Genomic DNA, 15,944 nt, shown 5'->3' with positions numbered 1-15,944 from the left:
ACTTAAAGTTGTTGCATCCTATTGATGCGATGAAGTGTGGTTATCGCACCAGTGTGACGCGAGTAACGAGTCTTGTCGCATCCTTGTGATGCGACAAGTTGGGTTTATCGTACCAGTGTGATGCGATAAATTCATATTCTCGCATCAGTGTGTTGCGAGGAAATGAGTTTGTCTCATCCATGTAATACGAGATATTTATATAAACTTTGATATAATGCGACAAGTTTCACTCATAATATGTTTATTAAGTTGTTGGGAGTTTGGATACAATAAATGAGGTTTGTTATATCAACCTAATGTTTATTTGTTATTATTACAAATATGATTTCATAAATATGATTTGGTGATTTTTCACCCTATAACAACCAATAAAGAGATTTTTCACTAGACTTCAAAGTCTAACTCTCATTTTAGTGTTTTTGGAAAAATGTGCATTATAAGTCGGACTCAACCAGAGGATAAGGGAAATGGAAAATTGTAAAGAATTATTTTTCTGCATGGAATCTTAAGGATATCATGTTACCTTTTGTATTTTAAAACTTGTTATATTACAAATTTTGTATAAAGATTTTGTGGAAAAATATATTTTAGCTACTTTGTAATGTAGCATTTGTAGTTATTGAGACCGAATATATGAAATTATATTTCTTGGTATATAAAAATATATGTTTATATACAAATGTGATATTGAGATATCATATGGGAGTGGAGTAGGGGATATTAAATTTTTTACAGCCGTTTTTGTAATTGTAGGTAGTGGTGTTATTCGGATAGTTAATTTGGTTTATTCGGTTTTAATTTTTTTTAAAGTAACATCGATAACCAAACAAAATAAGTTTCGATTTAATTGGTTTTTTGTTATTCGGTTTTCGAGTTACTCGATTCGGTAAATGGTTACTCGATGTAGGTCGCACGCTTAAACGCCATCCATTTTCAGGACTAGTTGATTCGGTATATGAGTTGTTACACACTCCTTAGCGGATTTCAACTTCCATATGAGCTCCTTGTTTCTCTTTGTTGATTCAGTTTTCGTTGGGTTGTTGTGTTGTTTCTTCGTGGTTTTCTTAGCTTCTACTCATTTATGTCCGTTTTCTTTGGTTTGGTAGGTAATCGCACCTCACACTAAACACCCTTTTTCTTGTACTTGTATTAGTTATTTCTTAATAAATGTTGTTGTCTTTTAAAAAAAATTAACAGTTTCATAGAAGATATTAATTACTTTGTTTCGAAACCAATGGGATTTTGAAGAACATTAATATTAACGGACCAATTGTCCTAAACGATATTTAACTAATCATCCAAATATTTTGTCATGAGTCACCATATATATTATGACTACGTGGCCGTTTACTAAACGCTTACTTGGTAAGTGTGTACCAAATAAATTTTTTTATCGGATGAACATGACAAGGGTCAAGAATCTTATCGGGTAAGAGCAATGAGAAGGATGGAGAGTTTTACCTGGTAAAGTGAAGATTACGACTCATACCCAGGTAAGCGCTTACCCGGTAAATTGTTGCATTCAATACGTTTTGATGTACTAAAATATTACTCATCAAAATAAATTATAGTGTTGACTCATATAGGTAAGCATTTACCGGATAAACATTTGGATAAACAACCCCTAAAATTCTAATGACAAATGATAAATATATTCCATTTTTTGTTGATAATTTTTTTAGGAATGGAAAATTACAAGTTAATAAGCAAAATGAAGTTCGAAATATGAAACATGTATAGTTTTCAAGCGATATATCTTTTAAAAGATAATCTATATTTTTGTTATTATCGTTTATCATATGAAATATATTACAAAAATTTAGAAGGGTATTCGTGCAATGCAACGAGATATAGGTATTCGTGCAATGCAACGAGATATATCTTGATTTCAATGTTTCATTTTATCTTTTTGGTCTCTATCGATGTTATAATACGAATTTATGTGGTTTTGAACAAACAATAATATTTTTCTTAATAAAATATAAAATTGAAGATATCATAAAAATTAAAAAAATATATAAAAGTTATCATTTTTTTTGTGTAAATTATTAATTCAATTTTTTATTATAATTTAATTTAGGTTTAATGCCGAAGTAATTTATTTTTTGTTTAATAATATAATTTTTATAAAGAAAATAACTAAGTATTCTGTTAGATCTCAATAATTATCCTCCTTCGATTTGAACCTGAAAACTTCATACACTTTTAACATTTAGAGCTCAATCTCAAACCAATCAAATAAGAGTCTTGTTTCTTAATAATGTAAAGTATTCTTTTATTTATAAAGTAGCGACAAATTATATTTTGACAACGTTTTTACTGTTTTCAATTATTTCTTGTTGTTTTTTTAACCTTTATTGCAATATCCTTTTTACTATTTTCAATTGTGATGTTTTATTTATTTAGGATGTCTTTTCATATAATTTTATGATAAGCTTTTTTTTCCTTTTATTTCACCGTCACACTAAATAAACGACAAATTCCAACATATCATATTTTGTTTCTTTTAACAATTCTTAATAATTTAATATATATTTTTAATATTAGATCGATCCAATCCAATTCAATGATATTGACGGGGTTGGTTTTATATGGTTTTCTTGGTCCTTTAAACTCAATTTGCAAGTTAACAAACGTTTGTATGATTCGTCCTCAACGTCATAATTAGTCATAAATAAAAAGTCATAAGTGTTGAGATTTTTTTTTATTAACCCGGATATATAATCCGCTATGCGAGCTAATTAATCCTAGGGCGACCAACTGCTTTGCAGATAGTCTGGAGTCACTCCATTTGAACCTCCGTGGCCACAAGGGAATTTTTATTCCTCCTTGGATTTGAACCTGAGACCTCCTGATACTTTTGACCTTTGGAGTTAAGCTCAAACCAATCAAGCACCACCCTTATGGTTAAGCGTTGAGAATTTTTGGCTAAAATGAAAGGATGAACTTGAATGCTTGTTCCATAATTGTGGGTTATTAACCGGTAGATATGGCTTCATGTCTAGAAAAAAAAAAAAAAACTTAATGTTTAACTTGTCTTTACAGATGCATGTGGCTTTTTTGTGGTTTTAGAGTTTTCCTTGTAAACTGTTGTGTTTTTACTAGATAGAGATTTTTAACGGGACAGGTTGTTGAGAAACTCCGAGGCCTTTTCCCAGCAACTAGCCTTGTACCGTTTTTCATGAAAAAAAAAGTATATATGCTGGTACTAAGAAGATCAAAGTATACGATTGATCTTCGTTACCAATGGATTTTTCTGTTCGTTTGTATGCATCGGTGGCTAACTAGGTGGTGAAAATTAAGAATGGTAATCAGTGGTTGTCGGTGGAACAAGGGAGGTCCTTACGATCCTAATACGCGTACGTTGTTGCCCTTGTTTTTAACGTATTTATAGAATAATACGAAGTGTGTATTTATTGGTAATTAATAGGATGTTGATCTTGATACACTAGCGTGTGTCAGTGGACTTGTTTTAATCTTGAAATATATGGTAGCACATATGATTTGTGAATCAATATGGAGGTAATAGTTTGTAATAAGTGGTCGTTACACCTTTTTTCTAAGTTGTTTATCCTATTCATCCACTCAGCTCCCAATGTGTTTGACAAGGTTATTAAAGGGTTTGAAAGGTTTTTGGCACAATTGAATCTCACAATTTCAAGAGATCACGTTGTTGAAAAACAAAATCTCATTAGTAACCCGTCAAGGATCTGATTCCTATTTTAGGAAACCATCTTTTAAATTGAGTTCACAACTCACGAGAGAACAAGTGTTCGGTATTTTGAATTTTGCAGAAAATGTTTTTATTATCATCATGATACATAAAACGTGCTTGCTGTTGTTTTGTACAGGTGTCCTCTTGGGCATCTCAAGCATCAAACAACCGATTTGAAATTGATACAGACAAGAAGAATCCGAGTGTTTTCTAGAACAAAGTATTGTAAAACTTCATGCAAATGATGCCATGTTTTTATTCGTTTTTTCCCAGAATAAAATCGTTTTTATAAAATCTAAAAAGACGAAGAAAATACCCTCTGTTTCTCATGTTTCATTGTCGATGTTTTTTTTCCTGTTTTCAAAATTTAATATAACCCTTAAACTCCCAGTTTTTCCCATTTCCTTATTTCTTCAAATTTTAATTTATAATCTTTAGAATTAATGATTCCATAATCTTTTTTGTAATTTACTTATGCTACTAATTCAATTATACATTGAAATACCCTGTTTGCATAAATATTTGAATTTAAAGAAAGCTTATATTGAATTAATTAATTCAATGATAGTCGGTCGGTTCTAACTGGATCGGTCGGTTGATATTGAATCAGATGACTTTCTACACACCCTTAGTCAGAATATATTGAATATGTAGTTTTATTTATCGAGGGTTTCTTTTAATGAAATATTTGGCATTAATTTTGTAAAAGGTGAAGCATCATAATTTCTTTTGATTAATTACTTGCGTGTATTTTTATATTTTGAAAATGGAGTTGTTCTAAACATAAATCATCATAAAAAAAACAAATAAAAAAAACATGAATACAATGTATATATCTAATTATATATTTTTGTCATGACAAGATTCAAGACTTGCTTTCAAGCATCTTACCATTTTTTTTTTGGTTTTATAATTTTAAAATGCTTTATTTAAAGTCTAATGGCATATTTATGAGTTATGAATATACTATTCAAGGTGATAGTTTTGTAATTTATCTTTTTAGTCTCGTCTTTTTTTATTCGATCTGTTTTGGTGGAATAAAAAATTTATAGTTTTGCTTACTCAATTTAGTCTCATCCTAGTCTAATGTCATGAAAAGGCGTAAACCAATGAGTTTTTTGTGTCATTTTGTTTTGTGTAGTCTTACGTGCCAAATTTTAACATCTCATGCTAACCTACTTATCAGGTAAGATTTTTAGTTCAACAAAATAGTATTATATGCTACAATTTATCCCATAAGTGCTAACCAGATAAGAGTTGTCACCCTCATGATACAACTCTATGTTCTTGCTATCACTTTTACCATGTAAGATCCCCGGTTTCTTTCCATGTTCATCGGGAAAATATAAGTAATCCAATAAACATTTAACAGGTAAGCATTTGCTAAATGATCCATTAAAACATATTTTAGATAGGAATCCGAAAACATATTAATATTTACGTTAATTAAAATTAATTTACATCATAAATATTAACCAAATGACAAGCATAATAAGAGAAAAAAGGTCATCCCATCCATTAAAATAAAAAAAATTAATTGGTTAACAAATAAATTGCTTTAAAAATAATAGATATAAACCAAGGCTATATATATATATATATATATATATATATTATATAACTGAAAAAACTAAATTTTAGGGCTATCGCATATGTAACCATTTTCTGGTGATTCATATCCTTTTGGAATGATTATATCCTAAATAATATATTAGATAAAAAAATATAAAAAAGTGGTGGTAATATAGTTTATCATGAGACAGAACTGTATCTTGTTGTTTGCAGAGTTGCAGAATCTTTAGCCAACTCCCCAATTAACCCATTAATACCTCCATCTCTCTCTTAAAGTTTCTTGGCTGCAGAGCCTTTTTAAACAACTTTCCATTTTTATCGGTCCCCATACAAATTCCTCCAACTGTCGCCGTCAGATCTCTACCTCCTCCCCAATCCTAACCGTCTACTTCTCTGCTCCTATTTTCTCTCTCTCTCTAGCCCCCCATTCGTGGATCTCATCTCATCAATCCTTTCTTTACAATTATATCTTCAATTTCGTTTTTCATAATCAATTCAAAACCTTCTTCATTTGAACTGGGTTTTTATTTCTTTCTTGAGGGTTTTTTGTGGAATCCTTTCCTAAATCACTATCCTCAATTCGAATCATGAATCTCAAGACTTTGTTGATCTACAAAATTTCTTTCTAAATCACTGTTTTCAACTACGCCAAATACATACTTGAAGACCCTGTTGATTTTATCTGGGTTTTTTATTTTGGTTTTCCATTGTTCTTGGTTTAACGATCCATTGGTTTCATTCCGTCTTGATTTCCTTTCTTGAATTTGGTTATGGAGGATCGGAGCTACACCAACCAGCGGATTCACGGCATGTCAGATGTCGTTTTCGAGTGTGTGTTATCGTACATAAACGACTCACGTGACCGTCAATCTATATCGTTGGTCTGCCGCCGGTTATACGAGCTCGAAGCTCAGACACGTAAGCACGTGACTATAGCTCTGTGTTACACAGCCACCCCTAAACAGCTGTGGCGGAGGTTCCCGTTTCTTGAATCTTTGAAGCTGAAAGGAAAGCCACGCGCCGCCATGTATAACTTAATACCAGAGGACTGGGGTGGGTTTGCGACGCCATGGGTGGAGGAGCTTGCCAAATCTTTCACTTGCTTAAAAGCTGTGCACTTCAGAAGGATGATTGTAAAGGATGAAGATCTTGAGCTACTGGCACGTGAGCGTGGCCATGTTCTTCAGGTTCTTAAGCTTGATAAATGCTCTGGATTTTCTACTGATGGCCTTCTCCATATTTGTCGCTCCTGCAGGTATTTTGTTGAAAAATAATAATCTTCACATCAATCTGTTTCTTTTAAATTCAACTGCAGTTTCTTTATTGAATACTCTGTTTATCCCTTTCTATTTTTGGAAATTTTGAATTTAGGGTTTTAATTCGATTGGCTTCTTATGTGTTGAGTGAGTATTTGATTCCCAGAGATCCTTTTAGAGTTATCTCTCTTAAACTTCAATGGTGTTCATATATGTTTTTATTAATTCGATCCTTTTTTTTAATTTAATGGAAGTTTCTTTGTGATTAAAATACCCATGTTTTAATGATTATCTGGATCTCTGTCGATATGAATATATTCCATCTTGATGAAATGTTTGGTATATCATCAGTTTGGTATAGAAGGTGATGACATTTTCTTGAAATGCACTCGAAGATGAGTCTGAATTCAAGAATTAAGCAATAAAAATGGCATCTTTTTCCATAATTCTGGTGGGGTTTAGATTGTCTGTAGATTATATTATTTGGTGCCCTGTTTCTTAACTTTTTGCTCACATCTAAAACTGTTCTATTATCATTTGCTGCCACGTTCAAAGCTTTCATTATTACTAATTATCTGCTTCTTGTGTTGGGGTAATCGAGTGTTAACATTAGCATGGAATGCTTGTTATCATTCCAGATTCATAAGTACATTTGACTTTTAAGGTTGACCACTGTTCTGTTTCAAATTCACAATAGATATTGATTTTTATACACATTTAACAACATGGGTAGCATTTAAAACTCTTGGCTATCAAATTCCTAGGAAGCTGAAGAATTTATATGACTTAGGAGAAATAGCCTTTTGCTACTAGCTCATTTAGATGTCAATTATAGGAATTTAATGCAGTTTATGGTAATGCAGGAACCTTAAAACCTTGTTTTTAGAAGAGAGCCAAGTGATGGAAAAGGATGGAAACTGGCTACATGAGCTTGCTATGAACAATACTCTACTTGAAACATTGAACTTTTACATGACGGATCTTACTCAAACTAGGTTTGAAGATCTTGAGCTAATAGCCAGAGGATGCAAGTCTTTATTATCGGTCAAGATAGGCGATTGTGAAATCTTGGATCTTGTTGGTTTTTTCCAGTCTGCTGTTTCGCTTGAAGAATTTGGTGGTGGTTGCTTCAATGATCAAGCTGAACGCTATGCCTCTGTGGCATACCCTCCTAGATTATGCCGTTTAGGGATGAATTATATGAGTACGAATGAAATGCCCATTGTTTTCCCCTTTGCTTCGCGGCTAAAAAAGTTGGATCTTTTATATGCCCTTCTTGACACAGAAGACCATTGTCTTTTGCTCCGAAGGTGTCCCAATTTGGAAGTTCTTGAGGTACAATATCATTTTATTCATATTTTGACGATTTTATAGTTGAACGAGTTTGAAATGAATTATGTTTTTCTTTCGGATCGATGAACAGACAAGAAATGTGATTGGAGATCGTGGAATGGAAGTTCTATCTCGCTATTGCAAGAAGATAAAGCGGCTTAGAATCGAGCGAGGAGCTGATGAACAAGAAATGGAAGATGAGGAAGGTATAGTTTCTCAAAGGGGATTAACCGCTTTATCACAAGGTTGTCTCGAGTTGGAATATATTGCTGTTTACGTATCTGATATCACAAACGCAGCTCTAGAATCGATGGGAATGAACTTGACTAATTTGTGTGACTTCCGAATGGTGTTGCTGGATCGAGAAGAAGTGATCACAGACTTGCCACTCGATAATGGAATCCGGTCTTTACTAAGTGGCTGCCAAAAGCTTAGAAGATTTGCACTCTATCTCCGACCAGGAGGGCTAACCGATGTGGGTTTGGCTTATATCGGTCAATACAGCCAGAATATAAGATGGATGCTTCTGGGGTACGTCGGAGAATCTGATACAGGGCTTCTAGGGTTTTCTAGAGGGTGCCCTAGCCTACAAAAACTAGAAGTTAGAGGATGTTGTTTCAGTGAACATGCACTTGCGATCGCTGTTCTTCAGCTGAGATCGCTAAGATACTTATGGGTACAAGGGTATAGGGGATCACCGACTGGATGTGATCTGTTAGCAATGGCGCGACCATTTTGGAATATTGAAATAATTCCTCCAAGAAAGGTTAATGCTGGAGAAGAAAGAGAGATGGAACATCCTGCACACATTCTTGCATATTACTCTCTTGCTGGACCAAGAACCGACTTTCCGCCATCTGTTATCCCGATTGACTCCATTGCCACCTGAATAACGTATGTATATAACATCTTTTTTCTTGAAAACACGCCAATAGAGCATTTGGCTGAGATAGATTCTACTTTTTTTGTATTATGCAGTTTCCTGTATTGTTTACTGTTCATAACGTTTGTCTTGGTTTTTTTGTTAGACGGGAATGTAATAATTTTGCTGTTTTAGAACGGTATTGTGTGGTTGATGAGCTATTGTGGCATTATACGAAATAGTAAAATTTTGAAGGAAACAAGATGTTTTCTGATGGTTCTGCTGCAAATTTGTTTTGTACCCAAAACTCAAAACTTCTTCAGGTACTGGTTTTCAGGTTTGAGTACTCTCCTTGGGTCTATCAGTGTGAGGCGTTTGGCCTGTTGTATTGCATTCGCTGTTGTATTCACATGTGAATTCATGGCTTTCGGCCTCAAATATCAAATACACCACTTGTAAGGTATATCATATTTCATGGCATTAGAATCGACTCCAGGAATCGTTTAACCATGTGGATGCTTCTGTCAAGACTTCAATTTCTCTTGCAAACACTAGAAGAGAATATATGCTAAAAACATGAATCTTGAAAATTCGGACAAATCTGTTATGAATAGAAGGAATTCCGAAATGGGATCTGCAAATTTTCTTGTTGTGGGTGATTTTTTTGCCATATTCTTTTGTAACTAGATCTTGTAAAGATTCTGCTTTTAGTTTAAGCAATTTGACTTCAGATTCTTACGTCCCACCATATAGCATCATCAAGCAAACAAACAGCAAAAACAAGAACATCAAGACGAACCGAAAACAACGAAACAAAGATAAACATAATGGTTCTGTAGATTTATGTAAATTGTAAGCATGTTTTACTAGGGTTACAAGAGTTTTACTGAGACAGATCTAAATGGAAGATGATGATTCATATTTAGTGTTTGATAAAGTACCATGCCATTCAACACCATCTTGTGTCGTCCATTGAGCTCAACCCATTATCTTATATGCATCTGACGTTTGATATCTTGATTGATGACCTTAACCATGTTGGAGTGGGTCTCTAGATAAAAAACTCGATATATATATATATATATATATATATATCAAACTAGAACAAATGAACCCGTTATAAATAAAGTCTGAAAGATAAAATATATGCAGACCTGTCATCTACTTAAAATATATGCTACGTGTGTATGCACTTTAAAAAGCGTGCAAGAAAAATATAGAAAAGGAAAAAGATATTAAACAAGAATTCATACAAGAGATTTCATATGTTCTTTTTTAAGGATATAAATTATTTGAACCTTTATTATATGTGGACCATCTCTCTCTCTCTCTCTATATATATATATATATAAAGGAGCGATCAAATACAAACCATCCATATTTGTATAGACCAAGTGCAGTATCATGCAACTTGAGGAACATAGAAAAAAGATTCTCATTACACAAGTGGATTTGTCATATTCTGTAAGAAGCTTATTTCAATAAATCAAATGAAATTTTTGTCCTCTGTTTATTGATTTATAATTGTTAATTCACTGAATTACTCTACAGGGACTTGGTACCTTAAGATTGCCAAAGAAAGTCCCAGGATTGACTTAAAGATTTAAAACAAGAATACATCATATGTTGATGGAAGGTCTGTCTGGGGTGCACTTTGGCTTAATTAGTTTTTATATTCTATATACATATATGGCTATGCATGGTGGTGAAATGATCTGGAAATTTGGTATGAGTGTAGAGTGAGTCAGCCAATGACATGGCCTTCGACAATATGTAAATGAAGCTGACTCAGCTTTTTCAGTGCATTATATGCAGTGAACAATTGAAGAAGAAAGGTAATATAAAGAGGTTTCTACGGTTGTTGGTCATTTTCTGATCACAGGCTAAAAATCTATGTTTGGAATTTGTTATCTGGCTCAGAACTGAAACCTGGTCCAACAAACTATCAAGATTTAACCATTTAAGTTACATAATAACATGAGTACAAATTATCAAATTTTTTGATTAATTTCGACTACAAGCACAAACCTCGGACGGTTCAGTTGCCTAACCTTGAACCTGGTATCTTGTAGGTTGGAAATAGAGACCAGAATTGTATACTCGGATATTAGGGTTCCTGTTGTTTGGTGTGCTAACTAACGGTGAAAACTTCTCTCTTTCGCCAGAGAAATTGGCATTTTCCGGCAGGTGGACGGTTGTGATATCATGAATGCTAGGTCTTCTCTTTTCTTTCCCATCTGAATGTTGTCTTGCATAGTATTTCTGGGCATGGCTTGCTACTTGTGTTGGTGTTTTGGTCATTACAAAGTTGCGAGAAATGTTTCGCCAGTCTCCTTTGCCATGAACTTGAAGACCCATCAGGAATCGCCTACAATGCATCAAGTTAGAGTTATTTCTAGCTCCAGAAAATATCAGAAACTATTCTATAGCTCTAAAACTAGAAGAGAGAAGTTCACCTGTGTTCTTCTTCAGTCCAAGGTATGCCTTTTCGCCTTTCTTGATCGAAGGATCTTGACCGCAGAAGACGATTTCCGAAAGAATAGAATCCACGATCTTCAACCAATTCTGATTTGAAGGCGAAATAGCCAGGAACTGGAATCAAACCCGCTTCAATATCGTTGATATCAGCTTTCAATACTTCATACTGTTTCCTAACATCATACTCGGATTTCCCAGGGACTAAAGCAGCGACATTTGACCACCTGTCTGGTGTTTCTGTATCGAATATAGCTAGAGCACTTTCAAACCATTTGTTCTGTTCGTTCGTCCATTTCGAGCTCTTGATCTCTTGCATCATATTATTTGAGCTTAAAAGATGCAAAGATTGAGATGATGTCTCCATAGCTGCTTCAAACTTTTTATGGAGAAAAAACCATCCAAATACAGAGGGAAAGGTTCAGAATCATTTAATAGGAATCAGATCATTAGAATACCCTTTTTCTAGATTTAGTAGAACATATTCAGGAATCTTGAAAACGACCCATCAGTTCAAGAATCAAGAAGACCTTGAAAAAGATAGAATAACAATGAATATCAATGTCAAATCATATGATTCAAACACATAATTTCAAAATAATCAAATACCCAATTCAAAAACTTGATTAAAAACTAAAACGCAGAACCTGTTATGATCATTACATAAAGAACAGAAGCAGAAAAACCAGAGAGCTCTGTGATCTTTACCTCTTGTGACAGAAGCAAGACTGATTTCGATGTGAATCTTGATTGTGGATGAACTCAAACCCAGAATGGTTGAACAGGGTGGCCAGTTGTCAATGGCTATATGATTCGATCTCTGCTGTTTATATACAGAGTGATAGATAATTGTGTGATTTTAAAGCATTTACTGTGGCTGCCCTCGATGGTTTTACTTTAGGAAATCGAAAACCTTTTATGATTGCATTAAAAAGTTAGCAAGATTTGGCAAGACAGTGATCCATTCACCTTTACATTTCTTGTATTATTATTTGCTGCTATAAAAAGCCTTTAGTGGAGAAAGAAAATTCTAAAACTTCTTTTGTGAACATAGTGGCAAATATCTTTCATTTTTGTACCAGCAGTACACTTTTTCCCATGCACTCATTATTCTAACATATATTCTCTGTCTATTATTCAAACCGTTATTCAGTATTTTATTTTTAACCAACGTTTTTTTGACAAGCAGAAGCCGGAAAAGACCCGAGTTGACAAACTTGAGTGTCTTGTTAGTTGGTTTGGTATGTTTAGGATCCGGGTTTTTTTAGAAAAAAAAAATGAATTGGAAAACGAAGGGGGAGGGGGAGGGGTGGTCCTTGGTGTCATATTCGGACGTTAACATGTTTGTAAACGTATAGAACACATGGTCTTTAATTATGACTAAATGACGAAACCCACTTCTTTGGAAGGTCGAAAGGCCAAACGAGACAAAGATTGGACTTTAAAGCGTTGTATGCAAGTGGGTACGTAAAATGAAAGAAGTGTCCAAACTCCAAAGTAATCGAGCCCATGAGCAATTATTTGAGGCAAATTAGTGAAAGGCGAAAAGATAAAGAGAGGGGTCAAGTGGAAAGACGAACATGTACATACTAAAGGTGCATTTTACACTTCTTTTGGTCACCATAAATCATTCATGAGATTCATATTAGTTTTAAAAAAGTGTCGGTAAATAAATCATTCCATTTTAGACATGAATCATACGATACGTATGATCCGTACGTCATCTATTTCCTGTTGTGATGGAGGGGTGGCTCCCACATAGATATTTATTAAAGGTTTGGTTGCTTAATCAAAGATATTTATCCTAAAAGAATAATATTTGATCAAATCTATAACTTTAAAATTTAATCGTGTAATAATCACAAAAATCTGTCAAATTATTATTTAGTTTTAATAACAAATAATGACAACAAGCAGCGCCTGTAGCTCAGTGGATAGAGCGTCTGTTTCCTAAGCAGAAAGTCGTAGGTTCGACCCCTACCTGGCGCGTTTATTTTTGTCCGGCATTAAATATCAAAATGATTAAGAGGCTCTCATGATATAGTGCAAAATAAAATATATCCAAGATACAAAATCATTCAGAAGAGTTCTACTCTTAATGGTTAAGAAAGATCCAAGATACAAAATCATTTAGAAGGTTTTAGAACCATTAAGAGGCAAAAAAAAAAATTACCAAACAAGATTCACCTCTTAACGATTCAGAGATTGCAACTATTAAGAGGTAAACAAACAATCCTTACAAATATTTATAAAACTTAGAAATTCGATTTATATATGAAGAAAAATTTTCATTGAATTCTTAACAATACATGTTTACAAAACAAAGATGATTGCCGATATGCGGATTGGCTCATCGGGTTTTAAGCGGAAGCTCCGACAGGCACACCGGACTTGAGCCTGGATGACCCGTATAATGTCTCTTCGAACCTGATAATCTCATTTTTGGATCCATAAGCAACTTGGGTTCGATCATCGAGATTCACGATGACCTTATCTAACACAGACTTCGTCCCATCGCTGCTATAACCTCCAGCGTTCTCGATCAATAGTCCCAATGGAGCCACCTCGAAAAGAAGCCTCAACTTGGCCTTTGTTGTTGGTGATATCACGTTAGTAAAAACCCCCTTTTCTTTCACAATAATCTGCAAAGAAAATAGCGTTAGAATGAAAAGGAAGACCGAACGTTATAATAAAACGAGTATTTTGGGACGTTTAAACGTCTGAATAGAGTACTTAACGAGACTTTAAGTTGTTAGAATCAATAAATAATACGTCCTATAAATTTAAAGTCACACTAAATACTTTATTCAGGCGGTTAAATACCGATCTTGTGATCGAAAAAATCTAGTTTTTGTTCGTGAAATGAAGAGATCGACCTGGTTAACATCGGGCACCATTCCACCGGTGTATCGCAATGTGTACTTCTCTTTTACGTAGTAGTTGATCAGCTGCATTTCCATAATCGAAGATTTAGAACAAAACAATTTCAAGATTTCTTGATGCGTTGCAATAAGAAGGTTTAAAGACCTTGTCATATTCTGGATTGTCAAAAGTGGCTCTCAGATTTCCAGGGGAAAACATCTTCCCTTCGGAAATCTCTGTTGTTTCTTTCACATGTTGCCATTTCCCTAAACAACGAAGTCGAAAATGGTTACTCGTAAAATACAATTATCCGAAGTTTTTGAAATGAGAAGCATTCAGATGTTACCTTCATCAAGAAGAAGAAACTCATGGGTTCCAGGGAAGCCCTTGATGGCAAGAACATAAGTGGTTCGAGGCCCATAGATTCCCATGGCTGCAGCCACTTGGTCTCCTCCGGTCACCCCGGTTAGCTTATCTCCCGGCCACACGCCAAAGATGGTGCCCACGGTGAAGTTCGTGTCAACAATGCTGGACCCGTCAAGGGGATCAAAAGCTACACTGAATCCACCTGTTCGTTCATTTTTCTTAGATCAAGTTAAATCAGGAAACACAGATTGTACATATGGGTCGTTATACGGGAAAATTGACCAAAATAACCAATTTCCGCAATCAATATCACTTTTTAGTTATTCGTGGAATTGAATTCCCATTTTAGCCCTCGTAAAGGCTATTGCTAAAAGGTGAATTTGATTGGAAGTGACCCGCCATTTTGGTCGATTTATGTCATACCATCAAATTTACCATCTAATAATCGATGGTATATTTGGTGGATGACATATTATTACATTGTGGATATGAATTACGAATAGGTAACGTTGTGACCTTCGACTGGACCGCCCATATCTTGAAGCTCGGGAACTTCTTCAGAGCACGCATATTTGCAGAAATGCGAGTGAGTCAATGCCTAAAACAGTATAGTAAAAGACCCTTTTATATGTACTGTAAATAACCCACTGTTTGAATGCTTGAATGAATGCAGAAAGGGTAAGAACAGAAGCATATGCAAGTTTGAATCTAACATCAAACAAAAGCTTATCGGCAAGCATGTCGACTGCGAGCTGTTCATCACCAAACGAGTTGACACACGCTGTGCCACCACAAGACGCAGTTCGAACTTTAAATGCAATGGTCCTGATCGCTTCACTCATGCACGTCAGCAATCGGATCAAACCCTTGTCCGGGGTTGCTTTCGATAGGAATTCTTCCTACAAAGATTTCACAATCCCAACATGAGAGCCAATACGTTACACAAGAATCTTGATAACGAGTTAAATAGACAGATAAACTCACCAAACTTTCACCGATCTCACATTTGGTTACGAAGGAGGAATTTTGTGCCTTTGAAACCTTGAAGGATGATCTTGGCATTACCCGCAAGGCCTCTCCGAATAACGAACTTGACTTTAAACTCTACGAAAAAGAATCAACATTTCAAAAATTCGATATAGTATCTTCAAACCAGCTTAAAACCATGACGAAAGTCATTTGTAATGAACTCACAAATCTAACTTTCTATCCATGTGGGACGAGTTGTTACAGGACGTAAAAGAAGGGAATATTTATTTAGTTTTGAAGTGTTCCCGTAAATATGAACACAAAGCAATGAAATTGAAGCATACCCTGGTGGTGAATGAGGGAGAAACAGACCATGGAGATGCAAATGAGGTTGAATGTTGAGAAGCAATAGTTGGCAAGATTGTCCCACGTGCAAAGCACGCTACTCCTGTCTCCATTTTTGATCTGGTTTGAGCTTCAAAGCAGAAGCAGAGGTTAGTGGTGTTTAGGAGTTTTTGGAAGAATGGGTGTCTTC

At 34.6% G+C, this 15,944-nt stretch overlaps 3 protein-coding genes and 1 non-coding gene across 5 annotated transcripts; 2 read left to right on the top strand and 2 right to left on the bottom strand.

Annotated features, from left to right (window-relative positions):
• The first annotated feature begins 5,730 nt into the window (after nucleotides 1–5,730).
• Nucleotides 5,731–8,971, top strand: LOC112527328 (coronatine-insensitive protein 1-like). Of its 2 annotated transcripts, XM_025137923.1 has the most exons (4): nucleotides 5,731–6,542; nucleotides 7,407–7,878; nucleotides 7,967–8,081; nucleotides 8,175–8,971. In XM_025137923.1, the coding sequence occupies exons 1-4, from the start codon at nucleotides 6,058–6,060 to the stop codon at nucleotides 8,762–8,764; spliced, it is 1,662 nt and encodes a 553-aa protein (XP_024993691.1). In that variant the 5' UTR covers nucleotides 5,731–6,057; the 3' UTR covers nucleotides 8,765–8,971. The 2 variants fall into 2 exon arrangements, with proteins under 2 accessions (XP_024993691.1, XP_024993683.1); XM_025137915.1 differs by having other exon boundaries at nucleotides 7,967–8,971.
• Nucleotides 8,972–10,717: 1,746 nt separating this feature from the next.
• LOC112517193 (transcription factor DIVARICATA-like) lies at nucleotides 10,718–12,233 on the bottom strand. The gene is made up of 3 exons (XM_025124555.1): nucleotides 11,921–12,233; nucleotides 11,194–11,591; nucleotides 10,718–11,105 (listed from the first exon to the last, which is right to left on the bottom strand). The coding sequence occupies exons 2-3, from the start codon at nucleotides 11,577–11,579 to the stop codon at nucleotides 10,784–10,786; spliced, it is 708 nt and encodes a 235-aa protein (XP_024980323.1). The 5' UTR covers nucleotides 11,580–11,591; nucleotides 11,921–12,233; the 3' UTR covers nucleotides 10,718–10,783.
• An 895-nt stretch (nucleotides 12,234–13,128) lies between these two features.
• Nucleotides 13,129–13,201, top strand: TRNAR-CCU. The gene has a single exon. It is a non-coding gene; the product is annotated as a tRNA-Arg (tRNA).
• Nucleotides 13,202–13,434: 233 nt separating this feature from the next.
• Nucleotides 13,435–15,916, bottom strand: LOC112516470 (sedoheptulose-1,7-bisphosphatase, chloroplastic). The gene is made up of 8 exons (XM_025123533.1): nucleotides 15,754–15,916; nucleotides 15,425–15,544; nucleotides 15,154–15,339; nucleotides 14,957–15,038; nucleotides 14,421–14,642; nucleotides 14,240–14,340; nucleotides 14,089–14,160; nucleotides 13,435–13,854 (listed from the first exon to the last, which is right to left on the bottom strand). Exons 1-8 carry the CDS (start codon nucleotides 15,865–15,867, stop codon nucleotides 13,573–13,575), a joined length of 1,179 nt encoding a protein of 392 aa, XP_024979301.1. The 5' UTR covers nucleotides 15,868–15,916; the 3' UTR covers nucleotides 13,435–13,572.
• Between the last annotated feature and the right edge of the window lie 28 nt (nucleotides 15,917–15,944).

Source organism: Cynara cardunculus (assembly GCF_001531365.2).
Source record: "Cynara cardunculus var. scolymus isolate 2C chromosome LG 1, CcrdV1, whole genome shotgun sequence".
In the NCBI taxonomy this organism is placed as follows: Eukaryota; Viridiplantae; Streptophyta; class Magnoliopsida; order Asterales; family Asteraceae; genus Cynara; species Cynara cardunculus.
This window is presented reverse-complemented; position numbering and strand designations above follow the sequence as displayed.